Below are 23,824 nucleotides of genomic sequence, written 5' to 3'. Positions count from 1 at the left end.
AGGGGCTCAATATCTGCGATACGTGGTTATAGGGATTAGTCCAAACACAGCTCCCATTCCTCATCCATCAGCAGAAAAAGTAGATCCGAATCCTTCTCTTCTGTTTAAATGCCATGACAGACCTGCATGTCCTGGCAATCAGTCCGAGCCCTGTGCCCAGTGTCCCCTGGGCACTCCAAGGACAGACTGTGCGTCTCCCCCAGGGTCAGGAAAGGACTTTGAGGCAAAGCTGGGATGAGAGATGTCCATTTCTAGGATGAGAGGCCGTGGTCACTTGATCTTCTCAGGCTGCAAAATGGTGCTGTGCTCTGACCACTGCGGAAGTGTCAGTTGAGCACTTTGGACTGATGGACACACGTGCCCCATTGTAACACTGCAAATCCGTGTTGTGCTTTGCAGGGAGCAGGAAGGTAAGAGGATGGCGACCATCTGCAGGTGCCCTGAGGCTGAGGCAAAGAAATGAGCCAAGCAACTCCAATAACCTGCATCTCTTTCCCTTCCCTCTTTCCTGTGTGCACGCGTGCTCTCTGAAGAGGAGTACGTGGAAGAAGGTAGGTGTCTCACTGGTGGTTCTAAGAACCAAGGGACAAGTGCTGTTGGGTCAGTGTATTGCTTGGGTGGGATGTGGTGCTAAGTTCCTTGATTGAAATCATTAGGGTTGGAAGGGACCTCTGGAGCTCATCCAGTCCAAGGCAGGCCCACTGAGAGCAGGTTACACAGGAACGTGTCCAGGTGGGTTTGGAATGTCTCCAGAGAGGGAGACTCCACAACCCCCTTGTGATGGTCACTCATGGCAAAGGAGACCATGCTCTGGATTTCTCCACCTGAAACATCAGCAGGATCAAAACCAGCCTGAGTTTTAATCAGGATCTTTTGTCTGAGTGATCCCTTGACTCAAAGCAGGGATGGGAATGCTGGGCTCAGAGCAGGCAGAGGTGTGAGCCCAGTAACTCAACGAGAGCTGGAGCCTCAGCTGAATGATGATGCTCAAGCACAAAGCTCCAAGGGCTCAGCCTGATGAAGCAGCAAAGCCCATGGTGCACACAAACACGCTGGGGCACATCTGGGCTGTGTGTTTGGGCTGGGTTTGGGAGCTGGGTTTTACTGAGCCTCTTGCTGCTTCAGGGCACTGCCAGGCAGCCCGGGCTGCTGCACAGCAAAGCATCCCAGGCATTAAAAGCAAAGGGACATGCAAAGGGGAAAGCCCTGCAGTGCTGGAGTGCTCGTCTCACACCATAGATACACTCTGCAGCTTCATGGCATCCAACTAACCTCTGCACTTATTCCTTTCCCTCCTCCCTGGCTCAGAAGAGGAAGAATGGATAGAGGAAGAAGACGGTAGCTATTGCACCTTTCTTTATTGCATCTCTGCACTGCTGCTATGAATATGTCGGTGTGTCTTTTGCCTCTCCCTGGTTGGGAAATGATTTTCTTTCATTCTTCCACTTCTATCTTTCAGTTCTTGCACTCCCCCCTTCCTGCCTTGCTATGCTCTGTGTATCTGCTCCTGTGTCTGTGGCTCCTCTCTTACATCAACAATGTACTCCTGGTTTGCTGTCTTCTCTTCCTTTCCTTCTCTCTTGCTGGGGAACACAAGTCTTCTCAACATCTGTGGGCTCCAGCATCGCTCTGACTCCAATGGAGGACTCTTGTGGGGATACTGCTCCCTCCAGTGGAAAACTGCTCGCACAGTGTCATAAATAAGATTGTGAAGGTGCCGAAGGCACGTTCCCTGATGCCAGCCACTCTTGTTCTTCGCTGGGGCTAGAGGGGAGCAATAGAAATCACTCCCCTCCCAGCCTGGGCTATAAGAGCATGATTAGCATGAGAGAGAATGGGGGACAAACCGGCAGGGGCCATGGATCCGCTGATGTGCACAAGCACAGAGCCTTGGGAAGGGTTAGAGCGAAGCTCTTTGCTTCTTTCTCCTGTGGCTGCATCTCTGCTGGGTCTCTCTCATCTGGCTCCAAGCTGCAGTTGTTCTGGGGTCTGTAGGGAGCCAGGGGAGCAATGGCTCTCGGACTCACGCTGTCCGTTATTCCACAGGGCAGGAAGAACAGGTAGAGGAAGCGGAGGAAGAAACTGAAGAAACCAAGGCAGAAGGTGAGTGGTGGCTTTGCATGGCTTTGGGGTGCCAAGCAGGGTCTGGGATGTCCCAGCATGGTCGATAGCACAGGGGGCAGCTCCCCCTGTATCTGTGGTTCCCAGTGAGGAGATGTCAAACCTGAGCTGGCCTTTCCTGATGTACTGAGTGCAACGGCTCTGCAAGCATAAGGATAACGGTGTTTTCTGCTGGTTGGTGTCCAGCTCTCCAAAATAGAGCCAAAAATTAGTTCAGCCTTTTCCACCAGGAGCTCCCATAGGGATCCCAGAGCTGGGGTCATGCTTTGATGTGTTTCACCATTGAAAGACACTTGACTTCATCAGGCCTCTTTGAAGCAGACGAAGTGACCTCATGTGTGCCCTGTGTTGTCGTGGCTGGTGGGACAGGCTCAGATCCCAGATGTGCTCCCCGAGTTGGAGTGCAGGGACCCCTCTGTTGGGGTGCTGGGGCTGTCCTCACCCATGGGTGCTCATATTCTCCCCATTGCTTTCGAAACAGAACAAGAAGATGAAACGAAAGCACCAGGAGAAGGTAAAGCAGGAGCAGAGGAGAGACAGTTTCAGCTATTTCAGTCCTGATCCCAGTTCCCCAAGACACTGGGCCCTTGTAACAGGGTTTTGGTGTTGAATTCATTTGCTGCTGGAGATGACAGAAAATCTGTGGTAAATGGTGCAGGGATGCCCTGGCCCCATTCTCTGCCAGGGCTGTGGAAGCAGGGTGCTTGCAGGAGGGATGGCTTTGTGCTGCCTAGGTAAGGAATTCACCCAAACTCCAGAAGGAGAAGGTAGCACTACTTGCACCTCTGGGTTCCTCTTGGAGAGGAATATCTCCTGGTCTGTGTGTTAGGGATGCACATGAGGGAATTGCTTTCTCCCCTTTCATTCCGGAGGGACAGGACTGGGTTTAGCAGAGGGGAACAGCCTGGTGGAACCACTCCACTGTGTCCCTGGTGCTGGCCTCCAGCAGCCAAAGCATCACATTTTCCACAGGTGAAGAGGGGGACCGAGAGCAGGAGCCTGGGGAAGGTGAAGTATCCATCCTTGTTGCTCTCTGGGGCAGGAGGCTCTGTCCCTTCACCTGCATAAGGAGGCTCCAAACACCTTTCTGCTCAGCCAGGAGCACCAGCGTGTGCCCCTGGTTCTGGCACAGAGCTCATTGTGTGCCTCTTTGCTGGAGGAGGATCCATGGGAGAGAAGGGTGGCCCTGCTCAGTGTGGTGGGGTTTGGGTCGAAGTTGCCTCTGTGACACTGACATTGTCTTTCTCTCCTGTTCCTGGGGACCTGAAGGTGAATCGAAGCCAAAACCCAAGTAAGTGTCAATGTCAAGAGGAGCTGTGCCAGGGCAGAGGCTCTGTGTGATGGGCTTAGCGCCATGATCCATAGAGGGCATGGGACATTGAGGCCTGAAAGCAGGAAAGCAGGGTGGGACTGGGACAAGGAGAGAAAAAGGAGAGAAACGGTCAGACAGACACAGAATAGGAAGGGGATCCTGAGGATGAGCTCTTTTGGTGGTTTTGAAGCATTTTGAGTGTTCCTTGGGGGAAGCTCAGCTGCCCTTTGGCCCTGCAGCTGGAAAAACCCTGTGTGCACCCCAGCCTGGGGTATGGTCCATGGCACAGCCAGGGTCGTGCTTCTGCAGTGTGTGCTGGCCATGGATGGCATGAGGCAGGAGCTGGGAACCATCGCCAGGAGCCTGCAGGTCCCGCTGGATCCCTGCAATGCCGCGCTATGGGAGGCAGCTCTGTCCTCAGCCACAATCCCTTTGTCTTTATGTGTCCCTATTGAGCATCCCCTGCCCCCCTCAAGCCCACAGAGGATGACAGCGTGGTTTCCAGCTCCCTGTGCCAGATCACACCGGAGCCCACCATTCCTCTGTGCTCTGCTGGGTGAGCAGCGGGGTGCCTGCCAGCCCCAGGGTGCCTGGCAAAGGGTCATGGCCAAGTTGCCTGCAGCTTGCAGAGTTATTCCAGCCATGCGGGGGCCTTGGAGTGCTTCCCGGGAATGCCGCAGGTCTTCCTCTGAAGCTGTCCAGCTGGCAATGGCCAGCAAGCAGGATTACACCTCCCTGTCCTCAAAGCGTGCTCACTCTGCATCCCTGGGGACTGTGAGGCTCAGAGAGGAGGGCTGGGTAGGCCAGTGCCTGGATGAAAGGCACCATCCTGTCCCAGGTACTGGCTGCAGACTCACCCTTCTCGTCCTCACCTTCCTGCAGGGTCTTTATGCCAAACCTGGTGCCCCCCAAAATCCCAGATGGCGAGAGACTGGATTTTGATGTAAGTAGCGCACAAGATGTCACCCCTGAGAGGTGCCCAGCAGCTCCTGGAGGGCTTCACTCATGGGAGCCACCACTGCTGCTTCTGTCTGGTGCAGGACATCCACCGCAAGCGCATGGAGAAGGACCTGAATGAACTGCAGGCTCTCATTGAAGCCCACTTTGAGAGCAGGAAGAAGGAGGAAGAGGAGCTCATGTCCCTCAAGGACAGGATTGTATGTATGCAGCCTTCCCCCAGCCGTGATCCTTCCCCCATGGCCCTGACAGAAAGACCTCACACATCCCATGTCCCTGCTAGACAAAGCCTGAGATCTGGGCCAGATTTTGTCCCCCAGTGCCTGGGAAGCTGTTGGCCTGGCTGCTGTGATGCTGTGGTGCCTTTCCCCATGGTCACCACTCCACATGCTCTCCTGGGAGACGTGAAAGCAGCAGCTCTTCCCTTGGGGCTCTCAGAGGGGTCAGGGATGTGTCCCTATGGACAGAGAGGTGCAGCATCCAAGCCAATGTCCCCTCCTTCTGCAGGAAAAGCGGCGAGCAGAGAGGGCTGAGCAGCAGCGGATCCGCAGCGAGAGGGAGAAGGAGCGACAAGCCCGCATGGCCGTGAGTGCGCCCCCAGGGATGGAGCTTGGGATGCTCCATGGGCAGCTCCAGCCTGGCCATGGAGCACCTGGGAGCATGAGCTGCCCATGAGGTCTCTATCCTGACCCACTTCTGACCGTGGCAGGAAGAAAGAGCTCGCAAGGAGGAAGAAGAGGCACGGAAGAAGGCTGAGGAGGAAGCGCGGAAGAAGAAGGCTTTCTCCAACATGCTGCATTTTGGAGGCTACATGCAGAAGGTGTGAGCCTACCCTGGCTGGTTGCAATGCAGGTGCTCCTGGGAAGGGCTCAGCCATGGGCTGGCCTCACAGCGCTGCTCTTGGGTCACAGCAGCAGTGAGAGGGCCAAAGTGAGCTGAGAGCTCTGCTTTGAAGATGCTGGTTGGGGTTCAGCCTCACCTCGTGGACAGGAACAGGGGTGGGAGGTGTCTTGTCCACTATTGCCAAGATTTCCTTAAGGACCTCATGTGCTTCCTGCGTCCCCAAAGCTGAGGGTGTTGGGGCAGAGCTGGGGATGGGGATAGAGCGAAGGCTGGGCAGATTTCCTTACCTCCAACGGGCTGATGGTTTCCTCAGTCAGAGAAAAAGGGGGGGAAGAAGCAAACAGAGCGGGAAAAGAAGAAGAAGATCCTCAGCGAACGGCGGAAGCCCCTGAACATCGACCACCTCAATGAGGACAAGCTGAGGTGAGCACCGGCTGTCCAGGACAGGAGCTCTGCTCTGGGGCAGGATCCTGGGCTGGGGCTGCAGCCCAGACAAGAGGGTGATGGGCTGTGACACCCCAGCGGGGACAGGGGCTGTGTGGCTCTCCCAGGCTGCTGCTGGCAGCCGTAGCCATCAGAGGGAGCCACGCTCACACGCATGGGACATGCATGTCCCCGTCTGTCCCAACCTCCCCCATGGCTCTGGTCCATGCGTGGGACTGGCGTTGCCGCATGGGTAACACATCCCCATCTGGGCACACAGCCTGCACGACGGCGGCATCACTGCCCTGTCCCCTGCAGTGAGTCGCATCCCTTTCCTGACCCCTTCCCACAGGGACAAGGCCAAGGAGCTGTGGCAAAGCATCCGTGACCTGGAGGCGGAGAAGTTTGACCTGCAGGAGAAGTTCAAGCGGCAGAAGTATGAGGTGAGCTCAGTCAGCCCCATGTGCCTGGCTGCTGCTCCTGCTCCCCATTGAGGCCATGTGGAGGGGATTGTCTGACTGACCCTGCTGTCACAGGGAAGCTGCCTGCGTCAGGCAAGGACTGTGCTCCCCGCGTGCATGGGGTGACAAACACCCAACAGGCTCTGCACTGAAAGCAAAGCCACAGCCTCCTCCTTTATGGAGATTTTGTCCTCAATGGACCTGTTGAGGACAAAAACCTCAATGGAGCTGTTGGAGCAAGTGCAGAGGAGGCCACGAGGGTGAGCAGGGGCTGGAGCACCTCCTGTACAAAGAAAGGCTGAGAACATTGGGGCTGTTCAGCCCGGAGAAGAGAAGCTGCGTGGAGACCTCAGAGCAGCTTCCAGTGCCTGAAGGGGACTACAAGGATGCTGGAGAGGGACTCTTCATCAGGGACTGGAGTGAAAGGACAAGGGGTGATGGGTTCAGACTGGAACAGGGAAAGTTCAGGTTAGATCCAAGGCAGAAGCTCTTCCCTGTGAGGGTGCTGAGGCGCTGGCCCAGGGTGCCCAGAGAAGCTGTGGCTGCCCCATCCCTGGCAGTGTTCAAGGCCAGGTTGGACACAGGGGCTTGGAGCAAGCTGCTCCAGTGGAAGGGGTCCCTGCCCCTGGCAGGGCTTGGAGCTGGATGAGCTTTAAGGTCCCTTCCAGCACAAACCAGGCTGGGGTTCTGTGAGCCAGGATCAAGCCAACCTTGGCAAAGCTGAGCACACAGCTATGAAATGCTGGAGGATGTGGCTGGCGGTGCAAGGGGCTGTGTGGTGGCCCTGTGACCACCCAGCTCCTTGGGGCACATCCTTTGCACCCCAACAGGCTTCCTGCTGTGCTTCACATCACAGCCCTGCACCCATGCAAGGGGAGGGAGAGCAGTGATGAATCTGCATCCTCACCCTGTCCCCCAAACCTGCTGGGTGCGGGGCATCCTGCCCGGCCTCAGCACCCGCCTGCGTTTCTCTTGCAGATCAACGTCCTCCGAAACCGTGTTAGTGACCACCAGAAAGTGTAAGTCCCGGGCAGGCTGAGCATCCCTCCTCCTGCCTTTCCAGCTCCCGGCTCCCCTGGCTCCACTTCACTCCCTGTGTACCTCCTGCCCCTCTTGTACCCCCACAGAGCCATCTCCTGTCCCTCCCACTCCTGCCTTTGGTCCCACTGGTACCCAGTGCTGATGGACCTGCAGGCCTGGCCCAGCATCGATGCTGCTCTGCTGCTATTGACAGACCCAAACCATTGACTCCCACCTCCACCAAGCTTCCCCCTGCCCCAGACACCCCGGATGGGGATGGACCCTGGGGAGACCCCACCTCTGCATATGGAACCTTGTGTCCTGGGGAGTCCTACCAGCCCCCAGCAGCCCCCATCCCTGCAGTGGCTCTGCCCAGCATCTCAGGGAGGGTGCTGGAGATTCCAGCTTGTGTAGGAAGGGAAATCCCATGGGCTCTGGGAGCTGTGCAGGAGAGCCTGTCCCCGTGCTCATGTTCCCTGCACAGGACAGGGGGACCCTTTGTATTAGGGCAGAGGTGGGTGTTGAACCCCCACCCTTGGGAGCACCATGCTGCTCTCACATCCCTGCTCTGTCACCTCACATGAGAGGTGCTCAGCCTGCCCCGTGTGCCAGGTAGCAGCATCTCCCTCCTGCTTACACCAAATCTCTCTTCTCTCCTGCCCCATCACGGCCTGTTACTGCAGCAAAGGGTGAGTACAGCCACTTCCTCAGTGCTGTGTGTCTCCCAGTGCATGTGTGCTGCATGGACACTGGGGCTAGCAGTAGGGCTGAGGAAGGAGGCAATGCCAAGGATTGGCAGCCAAAGCTGCCCTGGTGACCCTCAGGATGACGGACCAGAAATGCCCTTCCCTGTCCACCTGAGCTTCCTCCTCCTCTTCCTCCTCCTCTCAGCTGATCTGTGCCCTGTGGGCAGTGTCTGTTCCCCTGATCCTGGTTAAGGAGGTTGATGTGGTGGATCCTGACTAACACCACCACAGCTTCTGCTTCTTGAGAGACAGATCCTGCAGCTGCTTTTGTCCCTCGGCCACCAGAGATCCAACGTGTTGATTCCTTTCTGAAGGATCCTTGGGAGGGAGAAATACGGGAAGGGAATTGGGGGTCCATAGAGACACCTGGCAAAATGCATGAGCTTCTTCCAGAGAACCCCAAAACACATAGATGCATGACTCAGGTTCCAAGGTTTTACCTGGGGCCACTGAAGACCTTCTTCCCCCCAGTGAGCATCAACTGGAGATGACTTGTCCCTCCTTTCACAGTCACTAATGCCATTTTACATGTGCTTTTCTGCTTCCCTCCCAGGTCAAAGGCTGCCCGTGGGAAGACCATGGTAGGCGGCCGATGGAAATAGATGCTCAGGACGCGAAGGCGGCTCAGCCGTGGGGAGGTGTGCGGCCTTTCGGTCCACCGTCTGCCTTCCCCACCTCTTGGAGCCAGCACTGCATGCCCTCCCACTGCACAGGGCTTGCTGGGCCTGGCTGCAGGCGCAGCGCTGCCTGGGTGGGCAGATGCTTCACAGGGCGCCGTGTCCCACCTCCACACCCCCCGCTGGTGTTGTGTCTGTAAATAAAGAGAACGGGGACGGGGTCAGGATCTCGTCTCCATCCTGAAGCTCTAAGCCCAGAGGAAGCAGGCGCAGGACAGAGCTCGGCTGAGCACCCGCAGCTCCCTGGGTGCAGGAGGATGCAGCAGCCATTCGGGACCTCCTGAACACCGTCCCCTTGCCTCACACCTGCAGTGCTTGGGAGGGTTTGGAACAGACCTGGGTGGTCTGATTGCTTTTCCTGCAGCAATGCTCGTTATGGCCCCTTTAGCTCCTGCTTTTGCTGTACCAGACCCCCCTTGCTCAGCTCTGAGTCAGGATTGGCCCTGTGGGACAACATGGGTAGGGGCGCTGCTTCCAAGCCTATTGGTGCATGGATTAAACAAACCCAGCTTCCAGGCCATTATAACTCATATTCCCACCTCTTCCTAAAGGGCCCAGACCAGCTGTGTTTGTCTCCTCTGCGTGTTTCTGACAGCATGCAAGGAAGATTTGATAAAAAATCAGTGTGGGGAGACCATTCACCTGTCCTTTCAGGTGTGCAGATCTCTTTCATCTAGCTGTAGGCATCTCTGTAGCATGCTCCCATGTGCAATGCCCATGGTGGCACATCAGCTGCATAATCCTGAGTTCCTGCTGCATGGATCTGGACTGCATGACCATTCCCTAGGGCAAGCTGTCCCATGCAGTTGTTAAACCTCATCTGTGGGGTGTTTCCAGAGCAGATGGGAAGGAATAGGTGCACAGGATGGTTGATCTTTAAAGGCTTCTTGTCCCTTGGCAAGATATTTGGTCTCCCCTCTTGCTGGGGCTGCCTGTCCTCTCCATCCCAGACCCAGTGAAGTGTGAGCAGGTTTCTCCCTTGTGCTGCAAGTTGGATGATGACTTGTTTTGCCTGCTTCAACACATGCCATCAGGCTTTGGGGAACAAGCCTCTGGGAAGCCTCAGCTTTGGTAACCAGCAAGTGGAGGGCAAACAGACCCCAAAAACGAGGTGGGGAGGGATGAACTTGATGCCTTAATGGGATGAAGGAGGATCACGAGGATCAGGAAGGGCTGGAGCACCTCCTGTACAAAGGCAGGCTGAGCACATTGGGGCTGGAGAAGAGAAGCTGCGTGGAGACCTCAGAGCAGCTTCCAGTGTCTGAAGGGGGCTACAAGGATGCTGGAGAGGGACTCTTCATTAGGGACTGGAGTGACAGGACAAGGGGTGATGGGTTCAGACTGGAACAGGGGCAGTTCAGGTTGGATCTAAGGTCCGGGGAGAGCGGAGCGCTCAGGGCACAAGGCTCGGCAATGAACACCCCCTTTTCCCAGGCTCCCACCCTCAACACCTCCCCGGCAGCGCCGGTGCCCGGTGCGGCTCCGCGGCCCCGCAGCCGCTCTGCCCGTCCCTGCGGGGCCGGCAGCGCCCAAGGGTGGGGGTACGGAGACACTCCCTGCTTCCCACAGCGGTGCCTGTCCCGGCAGCGCGCTGGAGCCCCGCCAGCCCGGCTCCCGCTGCGCCGGGGCCGAAACCTGCCCCGGTGGCACAGCCGTGCCAGCGGAGCTGAGTCAGCGCCCAGCCCTGCCACCGGCCTCCCCCCCCGCCCCCGCGGGGCTCCGCTCGGGCAGGGCAGAGGAGCCCTTTGCAATAGAACCATAGAGCGGTTCGGGTCGGAAGGGACCTTAAAGCTCATCTAATCCAATCCCCCCCCCCCAATGAACAGGGACATCTTCAACCAGAGCAGGTTGCTCAGAACCACAACCAGCCTGGCCTGGGATGTCTCCAGGGAGGGGGCACCCACCACCTCCCTGGGCAATCTGTGCCCCTCTCACTGTAAAGGATTTTATCCTCACACCCAGCCTGAATCTCCCTTTTAGTTTAACACACACACACACACACACACACCCCTTATCCTATTGCAACAGATCCTGCTAGAAAGTCTCTCCCCATCTTTCTCATAGGCCCCTTTCAAGTACCAAAAGGTACTCAAGTGGATGAGTTAAGACTTATCAGGGGCTGGCCATGCTGCTGTGTGCTGCAGAGTGAGGACCCCTGGCAGCAGCTCTTGGAGGGTCATGAAGGATGCTAACAACCTCGCGGTGCCAGGTTGTTGTGGAGATCTGCAGTGCACTCATGTCCTGCAGCACTGCAGTGTGGTCTCAATGTCTCCGTGGGCAGCAGAACCTCTGGATGCCAGGTCAAAGCACCAGCACCTTTTGGAGTGTGGTATGAAGGGTAGAGAGCTCCGTCTGTCCCTAGCAGGGCATCTTCCCCCCAGGAGCTTTAAGATGTTAGCATCCTCTAGCATGTTGCAGAGGAATGGCACCTTTTGCTGTTGCATGCTAACATCCTCCGTTCCATGGTCCTTTGAGGACCTCTGGAGCACAGAACATGAAAACAGTGTCCGCTCAAGGGCAGTTCTGGTGTCTCAGCCAAAGCACTGCATGGGATCAGGTTGAGTCCCACACTGTGCACTGCAGGATGCCAGGGTCCTTTTGGCTCTTCTACTTGACACTCCTCTATTAGGACTCTTCTAAGTCTCCTCTATTAGAGACTAAATGGTCTTTAAGTCCCCTTCCGACCCAAACCATTCTATGATTCTATGAAAAGACTGCAGAAGATGAAGTAGTTCAACCTCTGATGGTTTGCACGTTGGGCCTAACAACAGGCTGTGTTTTGAAAGAGAGAAACAGGATGTAAATGTTCAATTTGGAAACACCTTCCAGACCTGGAGCTTCCATGTTTCGAGTCCCAAGCCATCGAGTTGCTGTGTGATGGGCCTCCTCAGCACCTCCCTGCAGGGCAGGTCCGTTTGTTCCTGCAAGCATCTGACGTTAGCAAGGCTTTTTTATGATTATTTTTAAAAGCCTTATAAAACTTTAGGTTTCATTTAATATCTTAACCCTGTAAATCACTGCCTATAGCAGCTAATTCATAGGTATCAATTAATAGCCTTTAATTGGTTAAAGTCATCCATGGTTTGTGCTGATTCCACAGATGTGTTAAATCATCAATGAAGTCTTTAATGCGCCACAAGCACAGTTTAGCATCTACGCAATGACCCATGTCCTTGACACAAGTCCCGCTGACAAAGCAGGCAGCAATGCTCTGGGATGGAAAGGAAGAGGCTTTAGCTGTTGTCTGGAAGCAGCATTTTATTGGCACTTAGTGGAAGGAAAATAAGCTTCCTGGTGATGTCTGAATCACTGCTTTTGCATGTGCTCTCATGCCCAGGTTTCTGCTGAAGTCCTTGGTGTAAACTATGCTCTTCGGTGGTGAAGGGCAGCAACCACCAGCAGGAGCACTGCGATGCTGAGACAGGGATCAGCCCTTTGCCCAGCATTGGATCCATAAGGTACATGATTGGTAAAGGCGACGCTGAGCATCGGAGCTGCATGGTATCACCTCTGAGGAAACCCCTAGAAGGTGAGCTCCAGAGCCCCACATTTGCAGTTTTGAGGCCAGGTATCTTCAGAAAGAGATGAAGTGTGAGCTTGGAGGCTTTGCCTTCAGACCTGGCATGACCCATGCCTGGGAAGATCCTCATTACACAGCAATTCTCTTTGTTTGTTTTCTTGCACGAAATAAATATGCAAGAAGCTGCTCTGCTGCAGATGATTCAAGTGCACTGCCAGACCCAGGAGTGCCTGATCCCTGCCCTGAGATGCTACCACCACTTCCTAATCCCAAGATGCCACTGCAACCACCTAATCATTGTAACCAGCCCGCATGGTGCGGCTGCCTGGGTTCATGCTGGTGAAGCCTGATGCTGCTGAGCAGCTCAGCACTTGCATCGTGCAAATGGGTTTTTACCCAGCTTGCCTCTGAGGCTGAGTCTTAAACAAAGGGCACAGAGGAGGAGGGAAGAGCAGCAGAGGAAGGCAACACGTCCCTTATCTGACAGCTTGGAGGTTACAGCACTTGCTGGCGAGGTGGAAGATTCAAGTTCCTATCTCTCCTTAGTCTGATAGGAGATGGCTTTGAGCTCTGATTTTTAACCCCAGCTGAGCTACAGCCTTCAGTGCTGTCTTTATGTGACGCTGATTTATAATGCCAGTGCTACAACTGATGCCTTAGATTGTGGCATGGTGCAATATGGAGATCACTCCACTGACAGCGCTCTCCTGGTTTGGGAAGTGCTGTGAGCAGCTCGTCCCTTTTATCTGCACCTGTAAACAAACCCAGTCACAGAGCAATAAATCTGACTTTGATATCCTGACAAAGATGGAACACTTTGATCCCGGGGAACTTTGATCTTCCACTGTGAACCAGATGCTGCTGATTAGCTGTAAAAATAGAGCAATTATTCTAACTTCTCAGGTGGTGCAGTGCTACACTAGGACCTGTCAGTGTGTCAGCTGTGTGCCACGCCACACCTTACACTGAGATTGACACAACATGAAATGCAAGTCAGTTCTGTAATTCTCGAATTCTGATGGGTTTTTTTTGGACCAACACATTCTGGAAAGGGAGCAATTGGCTTTGGGAGATTTTTCCTCCTCAAAGTTTTTGCTCAGGCCAGTGTTTGAAACACTTTGATATAACTGCAAGCAGAATCATCTGGGCAAAGACTAAGAAGCATTTCTGGGCGCTGGAAGAGGTGCCCAAAGGCCCTTCCAGGAGGACAGGTCTCCTTCCTTGGGCTGAGCATTTCACGGATATCCCCATCACCCTCCTTGGTGCTCCATGGATGCCACGTTGGATTGGCTGCTCCATGGTGGAATTCTTCCAGAGGGCTGGGTCTCTGCGTTCATTTACCCATAGAAAAACCCATGATGTTCTCATCTCTCTTTTGCTCAGGTAGATGTGACCTGTGCTCCCCAAAAGCCAAGGACCTGCAAGAGAAGTCACATTCTTGGGAAAGCAAATAATTTGTCCAAAGCAAGGAATAGGTGAGCTGGGACTTCAGCACAGCTCTGTAAGCTGAAGACACGGCTCCAAAGCCAGGTCCACAGCACCCAGGGTTACATTAAGGCAAGCTAATTCTGCACCAACAGACCCTGGTTCTTCCTGGTTTAATGGTGTTGGAAAAAGGCTGTTTGCAAGTCAAGTCTTCCGGAGCGGAGCAGGGTGAGCTTTGCCAAGGGACTGTTAGCTCAGCACTTTCAAGTGCCCATGCAGGTTAAAAGGAGGAAGCCACACGGTTGGTTTTGGGGCATTCCTGTCAAGCTCTTGCTCTTTTGAAGTCACTGGGGCTTCTCCTGGGCTGGGTCCATCCGCACGGCTCACAGCCCTGGAATGTGGCTGGGGATCGGTGTGACCCGCCGGGGCAGTGAGCAGACCTTCCTCCAAAAGGAGTTTTCACTCAAACCTGCACAGAGCTGTTGCAAGCGGGTTGATTCACATGGTTTCTCAGCTCTTAGTCATGAGCTTCTGCTCTGGACAGTTAATTAGTTTGTTCTTGAGGAGCGCTTTGAAGATGCAAAGCAGGCCGGGAAAGTGAAGTGTTATTAGCTCATTATCTGCAATCTTTGTCTTTTTGTGACAGAGCCATGAAGTCCAGGCTCAGCCCCAGATGCTTAACAGCACTGAAAGCTGAAGTGTCCACACGCCCAGTTCTGTCCTTATTCAGTGTAGCTCTATGCCAATGCTCAGTGCCTCTTTAGACTAAAGCTCCTTAGCACCAGCCAGGCAGAGTGGGATGGGTTAGCATCCCTCTACTGATAATAGGCAGTGACTAAGATTTAGCCTTACCCTGGCAGGATATATGATCACTTGGAATTTGGACTATTCATTTCAGTCTTCTTCCTACTAGTTTCCACTTGGATGCAAAAAGGAAGAATGAGGCCAATGGGGTTTTTAATATGTGATCTGAGTGCATTAGGGGTCAAGTTCAGCATCTGAGAACCTGAAATCTTTAGAGAGGAGTAAAACTTAAACAGCCCAGAAGGTTATGAATGAGGTGAATCAGCATCTGTGTGCACAAAGCAGCTTATGTGTGTCTGGTTACATCCAAAGAGAAGTCAATATTAAAAGCATTATTATTGTGTCTGCAAAGGCCATGCTGGCCAGTCTGCTGCCATGCCCTGTGGAGAACAATACATAGAACAGCTCTGTCTACATAGCTGGTCCCTAGTTGTGTATATGCAATTTGGGGATCTGGCCAGGGGCATTTCCTAAGCTGGTGTGTGCAGTGATGTGGCCTGCCGCACTGCACAGTGCCCTGTGGCTCCATTGCAATGGGCTCACATGCAAAACTGAGCCTCTTATTGAATTCAACCATGAGCGTAAATACCCCCCTGTTTTGTAGAAGATTCCATGTGGGTTGACCTGATCACGCTGCAGACCTCCAGCCTGTCTCCAGCTTGACCTGAATGTGCTCCAACAGTACCACAAGCTCCTAAGTCTGTGGGAAAAGGCCAGGCTGAGCAATGAGCCTCATCCCTCAGGCACGTGCATGTGCCTGCACACACACACACACACACACACACGAGAGAAGATCTCCCATGACACAAATGTAAATGGAATACCCAACTGCTTTCACCTGGTGCTCACTTCCTACCTTCAGGTTCCACCTGGTAGCATCTCCCCTTCCTGAGCCACCAGCACTCACCTTCGTACAAATCTGTGAGGTGTTCCCTTGTGTTGCCGGACACAAGTGATGGATTCATGATATCCGTGTTTGGGGAATGAGATGTCTCATTTGTACTGCCCTTGCAGGCTACTGGCACCATTTCCAACCCTCACCTGGGGGGTCAGAGCACCACCAGAAAAGGCAAGACTGGCCAATCAGATGAAGCATTCTTTTACCAAGCAAGCCTTTCTCTGCATCTCTTTATGTTCAACCTTATGTAGTGAAAGCAGGCAAAAATCACAAAGGAAATTCACTTAGAAGGATTTCCTTCCAAGGATGAACAAAGCAAACCAAGCTATGAACATGACTCAGAGAGCCCAGCTATTTACAGTGAAGTCCTCTTAATCCTAACCATTAAAGGTGCCTTACCCTCCAGCACATGGGTGGTGCTGAGGATGTCAAGCTTTTCTCTTCAGACTTTTGCTTGCAAATCAAGGAAAGCGAATGTCCTGGGTGGCTTCGTGACCCCAGGAGATGGGTTTGTCAGAGAAGTGGTGATGGCCATCGCTTATCTCTAATGATGGGTTGCAGCAGGGGTTTGCAGGAGCATTGCAAAGCTTCTGCCTGTTTCCACCCTCTCTGTTGGTCTGAAACCAGGTTCGTGATCATGTCAGGAAGACACAAGAAATGTGCTGTTTGCTGTCCCATCCTGGGGGGTAGAGCACTTTGGGAAGTGTAGGTGGCAGGTTGGGTAGCATAGGTGGCATTTAGGGTATGCTCGTGTGGCTGATTTAGGATTAGCAGAGCTTTATTAGACTGGTTACACCAGAGAAGTGGGTTGTAAATAGAGACAGGGTACATAGGGGTAGGAGAGGTTAGGGTAGGAGGGCGGGTTTGGGGTTTGACATCCTAGAAAGAAGATTGTCCCTTTGCAGACAGCATTAGAGTGGGTGTTTCTGTGTATGTGCACTCACAAAAGACAAGAGGTGAGGTTCAGGCCACCTACCAATGTCTGAGCATCACTTATCTCAATCTGGACTTCCTGAATCAGCAGTGGAAATAGCAAATCATTAATTTGCCTCTCCTTCCATCCCTGTCTGCTGATGGGGCGAACCACACTATTTCTCTCCACGAGCTTTGAAGGGAACCCCAAGCAACTACCTTAGACTTCAGTGTCCAATTTGAATCTACCCAGGGAAGGGTGGATTGATCCTATGAGGTTTCTGCCAACAGGGAATAAGCAATGAAGGCCAGGGTGGTAAGGGAAACTTTATACCTGTGGTTGTTTAGCTCAGTTTGTGGAGAGCTGGTGTTTGGCAGCCTAAAAACAAGATAAAGGCAAGGAAGCTGCCCTGCATGCCCTGCTAAACTGTACAGATGAGGTAGGTGTTGGCAAATGACAGCTGCCCATAGCAAGAGGGAAGGCAATGGTAGAGCCTTTCCTTCCACAATGCCAGCAGCCTGGCACAGGGTACCCCTTGTTGCACCACCACTATCACCGCTGGCAAACTTGTGCTGAGCAAATTATGCTTGGAGACCCCCAAGATGACTTTAAAAGCTATGTAAGCATCTGGATGCTCTGAGTTCACTCACCCTTTGTGAAAATCCTCAGGTCCCACTAAAACATTCCAGGTTTGCACCTTGGAGCAAAGGGTGATGTAAAATCACTGCTGGCTTTGGGCAGCCCTTTCTTGGCGAGTGAAGATTAAGGCCCTAAATGTATAGCTTGGTTTTAGTGGGTGCCAAGCTCTGTCTGCAGCCAACAGCTTGGTTCCTTGGCAGGATGCTGAAAGCAAGAATCTGGGTTCAGACACGAAAGCTCAGATTTTGGGCTGTCTCTCAGGGACACGAGGTTTCTGCTGCAGGCAGATTCCTGCTCAGTGATGTGCATCCTGAGCCCTTCCAGCAGCCAGCAGGTATCCGGGGGTACCTCAGAGCACCTAAGGTGATGTAGGAGTTCTGTGCCAGGATTTCTGGGAAGGAAGAGGCACAGCAAGCTCCCCAGGATCTGTGCCTGCAGGGTGCTGTGAAGCCAGCTCAGCACTGAAGCAGGAACCACGTGTTAATGGCCTGAGACCCTCTCAAACAACAGCAGAACAGATGCTCAAGGTGCAAAATATGCACCAGTAAATGAGATAAACTCACTCCTAGATGGGCCTAAGACGTTGAAGGAGAAGGTGAGGAGATACACATCCCACCCAGGCTGGAGCCCTAGAGAGAGACTGTCATGATGCCAGCCCTCATTGTCTTTGCTTGTACCAAGCTCCTCTGCTCTCTGTGGTCTCAAAGGAGGGTGACAGGATGGTGACAACAGCCTGAGCAGGGGATCCTCATGTTCCTGGTCATGCTGGGCAGGAGGAGCAGTCCAGTGGCACATCCCTAAGTAAGGATAGAAACATGCAGTGCTCTCACGTGGGGATTGCCCCTGCAGCATCTTGCTAAATGAAACCTGAAGACACCAACTGGTTTGGCCTGGCTCCTCCTTGGGGTTTGGCCTCAGGTTGTGCCACACGGGTGCTCAATCTGGGTTTGCACTGGAGGGCATGGAGATGCTGCTCTTGAATCACTCCCAGGAAGGCTGCATTCCCCTTTGGATAGCTTATGGAAGGCACCTCAGCTCTGCTGCTGCCAGAACACACTCGCATCGCTGTTCTTAGCCATAGGGCTGCATGGCATCTCATGTGTCCCCCACCATCACTCCTGTCCCTCCAACTCAGAATGGAGATGAAAAGGTTCCATCTCTCTGCCAAACACCAGATGTGTGGACCAAATCCCCAGCCTTGGTTTCTGGGGATTGCAGAGCGTGTCCACGCTGGGATGTGCTCCATGGCAGGAGGGCTGTGACAGGGACAGAGCTTAGAGGAGAGTCATGGAGAAGATATTCCCACATGCCATGGTCTCAGCTTTTCCAGCACTGGGCTCTGTTTGACCCTTCCCAAGGCAAAACTGAGCAGTTAGCTACCTGCCCATGAATAATGGCGACTGCTCACCCCATTCCCTTTCTTGCCTGCTGGAGACCTGCCAGTCACCATCAGTCTTTCCCTGCTATGCTTGGGCAAATCTCCTCCATCCATTCTCCTTCTCCCACTGGCTGCCGCGCTCCAGCACAAGGCCTCACCCCTGTTTTTACTGGGATGAAGCTCCAGTGCCCAGGTGTGGGGATGGCTTTTCGAGGCCCCCCCACGGGTACAAAGCACCCTCTTGTGCTTTGCCTTTTCTTGGGTGCCTCTCGAGGCTCTGCTTCCTCCTTGCTCAGAGCAAGGTGCGGCTCTGACTCACCTGAGCGGGGATGTGCCGTGGCTCCGCTGACTTTCCCACGGTGGCTGAGCCCTGCAGTGATGCTGCTGCATCACCCAGGAGGATCCAGGGGCATGGCAGTGGGTGCGGGCTCTGCTCCAGGTACCAGGCAGTCATGGCTCTGAACAGCATCAGCACTCGCCTGAGCCATCTCCCCCTTCTCCCCTTTCCCTTGGCTCTTTAACTCCTTCATGCTATAGGAAATCATTTCCATGTCACTTCTGGATGACCCTTGAATAAATCAAATCAATAAACTGGGGTAGGCACAGCCAGTTTCTCATGGCACAGACAAAAACGACAGAAGCCATTTAGGTGTGCTGCTGCCTCGGAAATCCAGAGTCTCACTGTGACCCTGCCAATGGCGCTGCTCTGATGCTGAGCCAGCACCTTCCCCTTCCATGGCTGCCTCTCATCCCCTGATGGGATACAGCGATCAGTTTTCATGGTGTGTAAAACATGCCACAGAAAGCTCAGGGTGGAACACAAAGACACTCAGGTCATCTCCAGCTTCTCCCTTTACCTTTTTTTGAGCATTTCTTTCAGCCCTGCTGACAATGACACTGATTTTCCTGTTCCACCAGGGGAGATCCTTGTTGAGTGAAGCAGGAGTTACCTGTACTGTGAGATAAAGAAGCTTCCTGGGGAAAGAATAGAAAACATAAGGAAGAAAGCAATAACATGCACAAAGCGAATCTCTGCTATACTTCATTGTACAGCGTCCAGTCTGGGTCATCTCTCAGATTGAAACTTGGCCTCGGGACCCAAAAGCAGTTACAGTTATTGCTCGAGCTCAGATCAGTTAGGTAAGATCCCGCAGTGCAATTATAAGGCTTTTTGTGGAGAGAAGTGCCAGGGAAAGGAGGGAGGAACTCTGGTTCTCTGGGAAAGTATTTGGGGTTTGCAGTGCCAGGAACCTCCAACAGCTTTATCACTTCTGGAAACGTCTCCCTGCTGCTTTTCCCATTGTGCTGCCTTGGGAAGCCAGGCACGCCAGGCAGGGAAGGGGCATTCAGTGCTGAGGGGCGGGGGGGATTGCAGCTGCTTTGCTACTCATCTGCAGGAATGCAGAAGGTCAAGAGGGAAACCAGGCTCAGGAGAGTCTCCTGCAGGCTCTGTGAGTGGGTACAACAGTGCTGAGCAGTGCTCACAGCTGGTCATCTCTCAGCACAGAATGAGTGCAGAGGAGGGTGATGGTAGGAAGGTGATTACTCTCTTGTCAAAGCCTTTCTACATGAGATTAACGAGTTTCAGAGGGCTGCAATGGGAGACAGAGCTGGAGAAGCAGCCTCGGGGCTCAGATGAAGGATGCTCAGTGTGAGCATAGAATCATAGAATAGTCAGGGTTGGAAAGGACCTTAAGATCATCCAGTTCCAACCCCCCTGCCATGGCCAGGGACACCTCACACTAAACCATGGCACCCAAGGCCTCATCCAACCTGGCCTTGAACACCACAAGGGATGGAGCATTCACAGCTTCCCTGGGCAACCCATTCCAGTGCCTCACCACCCTTACAGTAAAGAACTTCCTCCTTAGATCCAATCTAAACTTCCCCTGTTTCAGTTTGAACCCATTACCCCTTGTCCTGTCACCACAGTCCCTAATGAAGAGTCCATCCCCAGCATCCTTGTAGCCCCCTTCAGATACTGGAAGCTGCTATGACTTCAGCATCCCACATCCTGACAAACTGCACACAGTTTCCTTAACCCAGGAAGTGTTGCTCTGGATGTCACCACTCCACCCACTCTGATGGAGAAGAAGATGCTGTGAAGGCTCAGGCAGAGCTCCAATGTTTCTCTGCATTCCAGCGGTGCAAAGGAGAGACCTCCTGTTGTTAGATGAAGTGGACATGGCCCTGTGTTCGGGATGCCTCATAGGAGTCCATCAAAGGGCTTCTCCAAGAGAAAGGCAAGCTTAGAAAGCAGCAAGGAAGGGGCCAAGTACAACCTTGGATAGGTAACAGCATCTGTGCTTGGCAAGATTAAATCTGCAGGGACACATAACTGTGGGAAAGATACAAATGAGGGTTATAGGCAGAGGAGCACAAAGTCATGCACATTACAGGGAAGGTGAGTAGGGAATGAGTCACTCCCTGTGCTTGCTCCTGACCCAGGCCCCCGGCTCCTGCAGTGGAGATGCCCTGGGGTGTGGGTGCACGAGTGCTGTGGGGGCTTTGGGCTGTGGGTGCCATGCATATGCTCAACCTCTTCTGCATATGCCTTGCTTTCATGGGGCAGGGCTTTCTGGTATGGTGTGGGTTGCCACGTGTCCTTCAGCAGTGTGCCGTGGGGCTGGGATGCCACAGCAATGCCTCTGCTTGGGGTGACCTCACCCAGCATGTGGGAAACCAAGATAGAGGAGCGTTGTTAGGGGTGTCCCAGCAGGAGATGTTGGTACTGCGGGGTCGTTGGTGCTGTTGCGGTGTGTGGGTTGGGCTTGGTGCTCCCAAAGGATGCCCTGCACAGTGCAATGTGGTGCCTGTGCTGTGGAATTGGGAACTGCTCTTGGCTGGGAAGTGGTGATCCTTTGGGGTATGGCTTGGGAATGTTGGGTATGCCTGGGATCTGTGGGAAGGTGTCCCATGGACCAGCAAATGGGCAGCGGGGTCTGCCCTTTTTCTTGCAAACTGCGCTGTGGTCTTTGTGTGTGTCTGCTGACTGTCCTGTCCAAAAATGGGCTTTTCTTATGCATTCATACAGAGGATACAGATCCCAAAATAAAAAGACACACTCATTTCTTGGTATTCGTTTTACATGCTGCGAATGGATAGAGAGAGATCCAAGCACATAGTCCTGTATCAGCTCCAATGCTGAGCAACTCTTGATTTCCAAATTGGAGACATGTGCTGAGAGCTATGCTGACGTATCCTGCCCTTCTTCAGTGTCCAGAGAGCCCACTCAAGAATATGGAGGTAGGACTCATCTGTATTAGTTTTAGACACTCTGCATTGTGTTGAACTTGCTCTTGTAGCCTGTAATTTATAAGGCCTTTCTCAGATGTGATTTGTGCCTGAAGAAGCTGCGGGATGGACATGTCTGCTACGTATGCACTATCAATATTTAACCCTCCCAAGGAGTTCTGGATACACTGCTCCTTAATAGAATCATAGAACAGTCAGGGTTGGAAAGGACCTTAAGATCATCCAGTTCCAACCCCCCTGCCATGGGCAGGAACACCTCACACTAAACCATGGCACCCAAGGCCTCATCCAACCTGGCCTTGAACACTGCCAAGGATGGAGCATTCACAGCTTCCCTGGGCAACCCATTCCAGTGCCTCAGCACCCTCACAGTAAAGAACTTCCTCCTTACATCCAATCTAAACTTCTCCTGTTTCAGTTTGAACCCGTTACCCCTTGTCCTGTCACTACAGTCCCTAATGAAGAGTCCCTCCCCAGCATCCCTATAGGCCCCCTTCAGATACTGGAAGCTGCTTTGAGGTCTCCATGCAGCTTCTCTTCTCCAGGCTGAACAGCCCCAACTTTCTCAGTTAGACTTTTTAATGGTCTTTCGTAAGACAAATACTTAGGTGTTACATTGAAAACCACTTCCAGGTATGCCTGCTGCACTGTGGTTTCGAAGCAGCTTAGGTAAGGAATGCTCCCAGTTGCCAATGCAGTTTTGGTTTTGAAGTGCTGCTGCAAACCTGGCTCAGACATTGGGGTTTGGGTGCTTTGCCTCTGTGCTGAATCCTTTAGTGCTTGCCCACCTTTCAAAGACCTCAGCAGAGCAGCACGGGGTGCTCCTGGAAGGGAGCTCTGAGCAGCATGGCACGGGGTGACGCCTGTCCCTTGTCCCATGCACGGATGCACAGGCTGTGCCAAGCCTGGCTGATATGAAAAGATACTTGTCAGTGGTAAGAATTAATCCTCAGCCTTGCCTTGAGTAAAACTAAACACTGAAATCACATTCCCCTTTGCCAGGTTTCTGCTTTGAAGAGCTTTCTTCTGAAGGAGATCAAGAGGATGCTGCTTCCTTGTTTCTTTTGTAAAAGCCAGCACTTATACACTGCAGTGCTCCCCAGTGCAAAGTCTTTAGTGCATCCTGCACATCCTGCCATCCCCATGGCTTATGTTACTGCAGGATGTGACGCCGAGTCCAAATTCTTAGATGCTGTTGTCGGCAATTTCATGGATCAGGCTGGGCAGTCCCCACAGCAGATGCAGCATTAATGTGGTCCTGATTAGCATGAAAAGTCTGGCCTCAAACCTTACATTTATAGAGCTTCCCTGTAACATCAACATTTGGATCAGCAAAAGCCTAAATATCCAGTACTCATCTTCCAAAAGGGGGACTTACAGAATAGTCCTTGTTAAGGGAAAAAAAAAAGGGAGAATTACACTTTACAGGCAATGTGGATTGTGCTTATATCATATTGAAACACAGTCCCAGCATCCCCCACCAATAAAGAACCCTGGAGGAAGGGCGGAAGGGAGCTGGCCTGGTTAAGCAGCAGGAGAAGGAGGTTATCAGAAGGTGCCTTTCAAAAAGCTGAAGACAAAAATAGGAAAGACATCATAACCTTTGCCAGGTTCAGCATAAACCATCCTAAATGTGCCAAAAAGGAGTTAAAGGAGCAACTAGCTGAAGTCAGAAGAATAAGCCATAAACAGTAAGAGCATCTTCACATATATGGAGGAAATGGGATTTAAAGCTTCATTACTCAGACTGGCATAAGACAGAGCAGCCCAGTCTGATCACTGCTGGAGTTTAACTGGCTTTTACAAACCCTCATACAGATGCTTTATTCTTTCCTAACACTGGCAAGACAAACAAAATAAAACCAGTCAAATTGGGAAGCTTGAAGAAATTCCAGCAATTTTTATTGATTTCAGCTTTTCCAATGAAGCAAATACATACAGTACAGCCAAAACAAAACTCTGATACATTATTCTCACATACTTGTATCTTACAGAATACACTGTATAGCTATGGACTGGTAGGCTAAGTTGGTCTCAAACTAGTGTGTGGTCAGAGAGGAATAAAACTGCCTACTGCCTTCTACTCGTCCATGAGGCTTCTGAAATGCTGGGGTGGGTTGGATTGTACATACACAAAACAAAACAAAGCATTTATGAGAAAATAGACCAAGAAGCTCTGCTAAGCCCAGGACAAACAAATATGGTATTTATTTACATGGTTGTGTGCCCTGCGCACAAATCAGGCCCCAACCGCTTTGATTGCTGCTGCCGGCAGAGCTAAAGGTGCTGCTAGCTATAGCCCTTCCCTCCTCAGTCATCCTCCAGCACTGTGACCCAGGGCATGTGCTACATGCCGAGGACCCTATCACTGGGGGTACACCCTACTTTGGTTCTCAAAGAAGCAAGAAACAGGAAACCAGCTCATTGAAGAG

The 23,824-nt window shown here is 52.7% G+C and overlaps 1 protein-coding gene across 4 annotated transcripts; it reads left to right on the top strand.

The window, feature by feature from the left end:
* Positions 1-429: 429 nt before the first annotated feature.
* Positions 430-8,712, top strand: TNNT2 (troponin T2, cardiac type). 4 transcript variants are annotated; one of them, XM_080633063.1, is made up of 14 exons: positions 431-551; positions 1,309-1,338; positions 2,047-2,103; positions 2,603-2,635; positions 3,094-3,129; positions 3,391-3,412; positions 4,316-4,376; positions 4,474-4,590; positions 4,898-4,975; positions 5,100-5,210; positions 5,547-5,656; positions 6,009-6,099; positions 7,096-7,136; positions 8,437-8,712. In XM_080633063.1, the coding sequence occupies exons 7-14, from the start codon at positions 4,323-4,325 to the stop codon at positions 8,483-8,485; spliced, it is 651 nt and encodes a 216-aa protein (XP_080489189.1). In that variant the 5' UTR covers positions 431-551; positions 1,309-1,338; positions 2,047-2,103; positions 2,603-2,635; positions 3,094-3,129; positions 3,391-3,412; positions 4,316-4,322; the 3' UTR covers positions 8,486-8,712. The 4 variants fall into 4 exon arrangements, with proteins under 4 accessions (XP_080489191.1, XP_080489189.1, XP_080489190.1 ...); XM_080633065.1 differs by lacking the exon at positions 2,603-2,635 and having other exon boundaries at positions 430-551; XM_080633064.1 differs by lacking the exon at positions 1,309-1,338 and having other exon boundaries at positions 459-551.
* The last annotated feature ends 15,112 nt before the right edge of the window (positions 8,713-23,824 follow it).

This window comes from Psittacula echo (genome assembly GCF_963264785.1).
Source record: "Psittacula echo genome assembly, chromosome: 22".
Classification (NCBI taxonomy): domain Eukaryota; kingdom Metazoa; phylum Chordata; class Aves; order Psittaciformes; family Psittacidae; genus Psittacula; species Psittacula echo.
The sequence above is the reverse complement of the archived record's forward strand: the minus strand, read 5'-3'. Positions and strand labels throughout refer to the sequence as shown.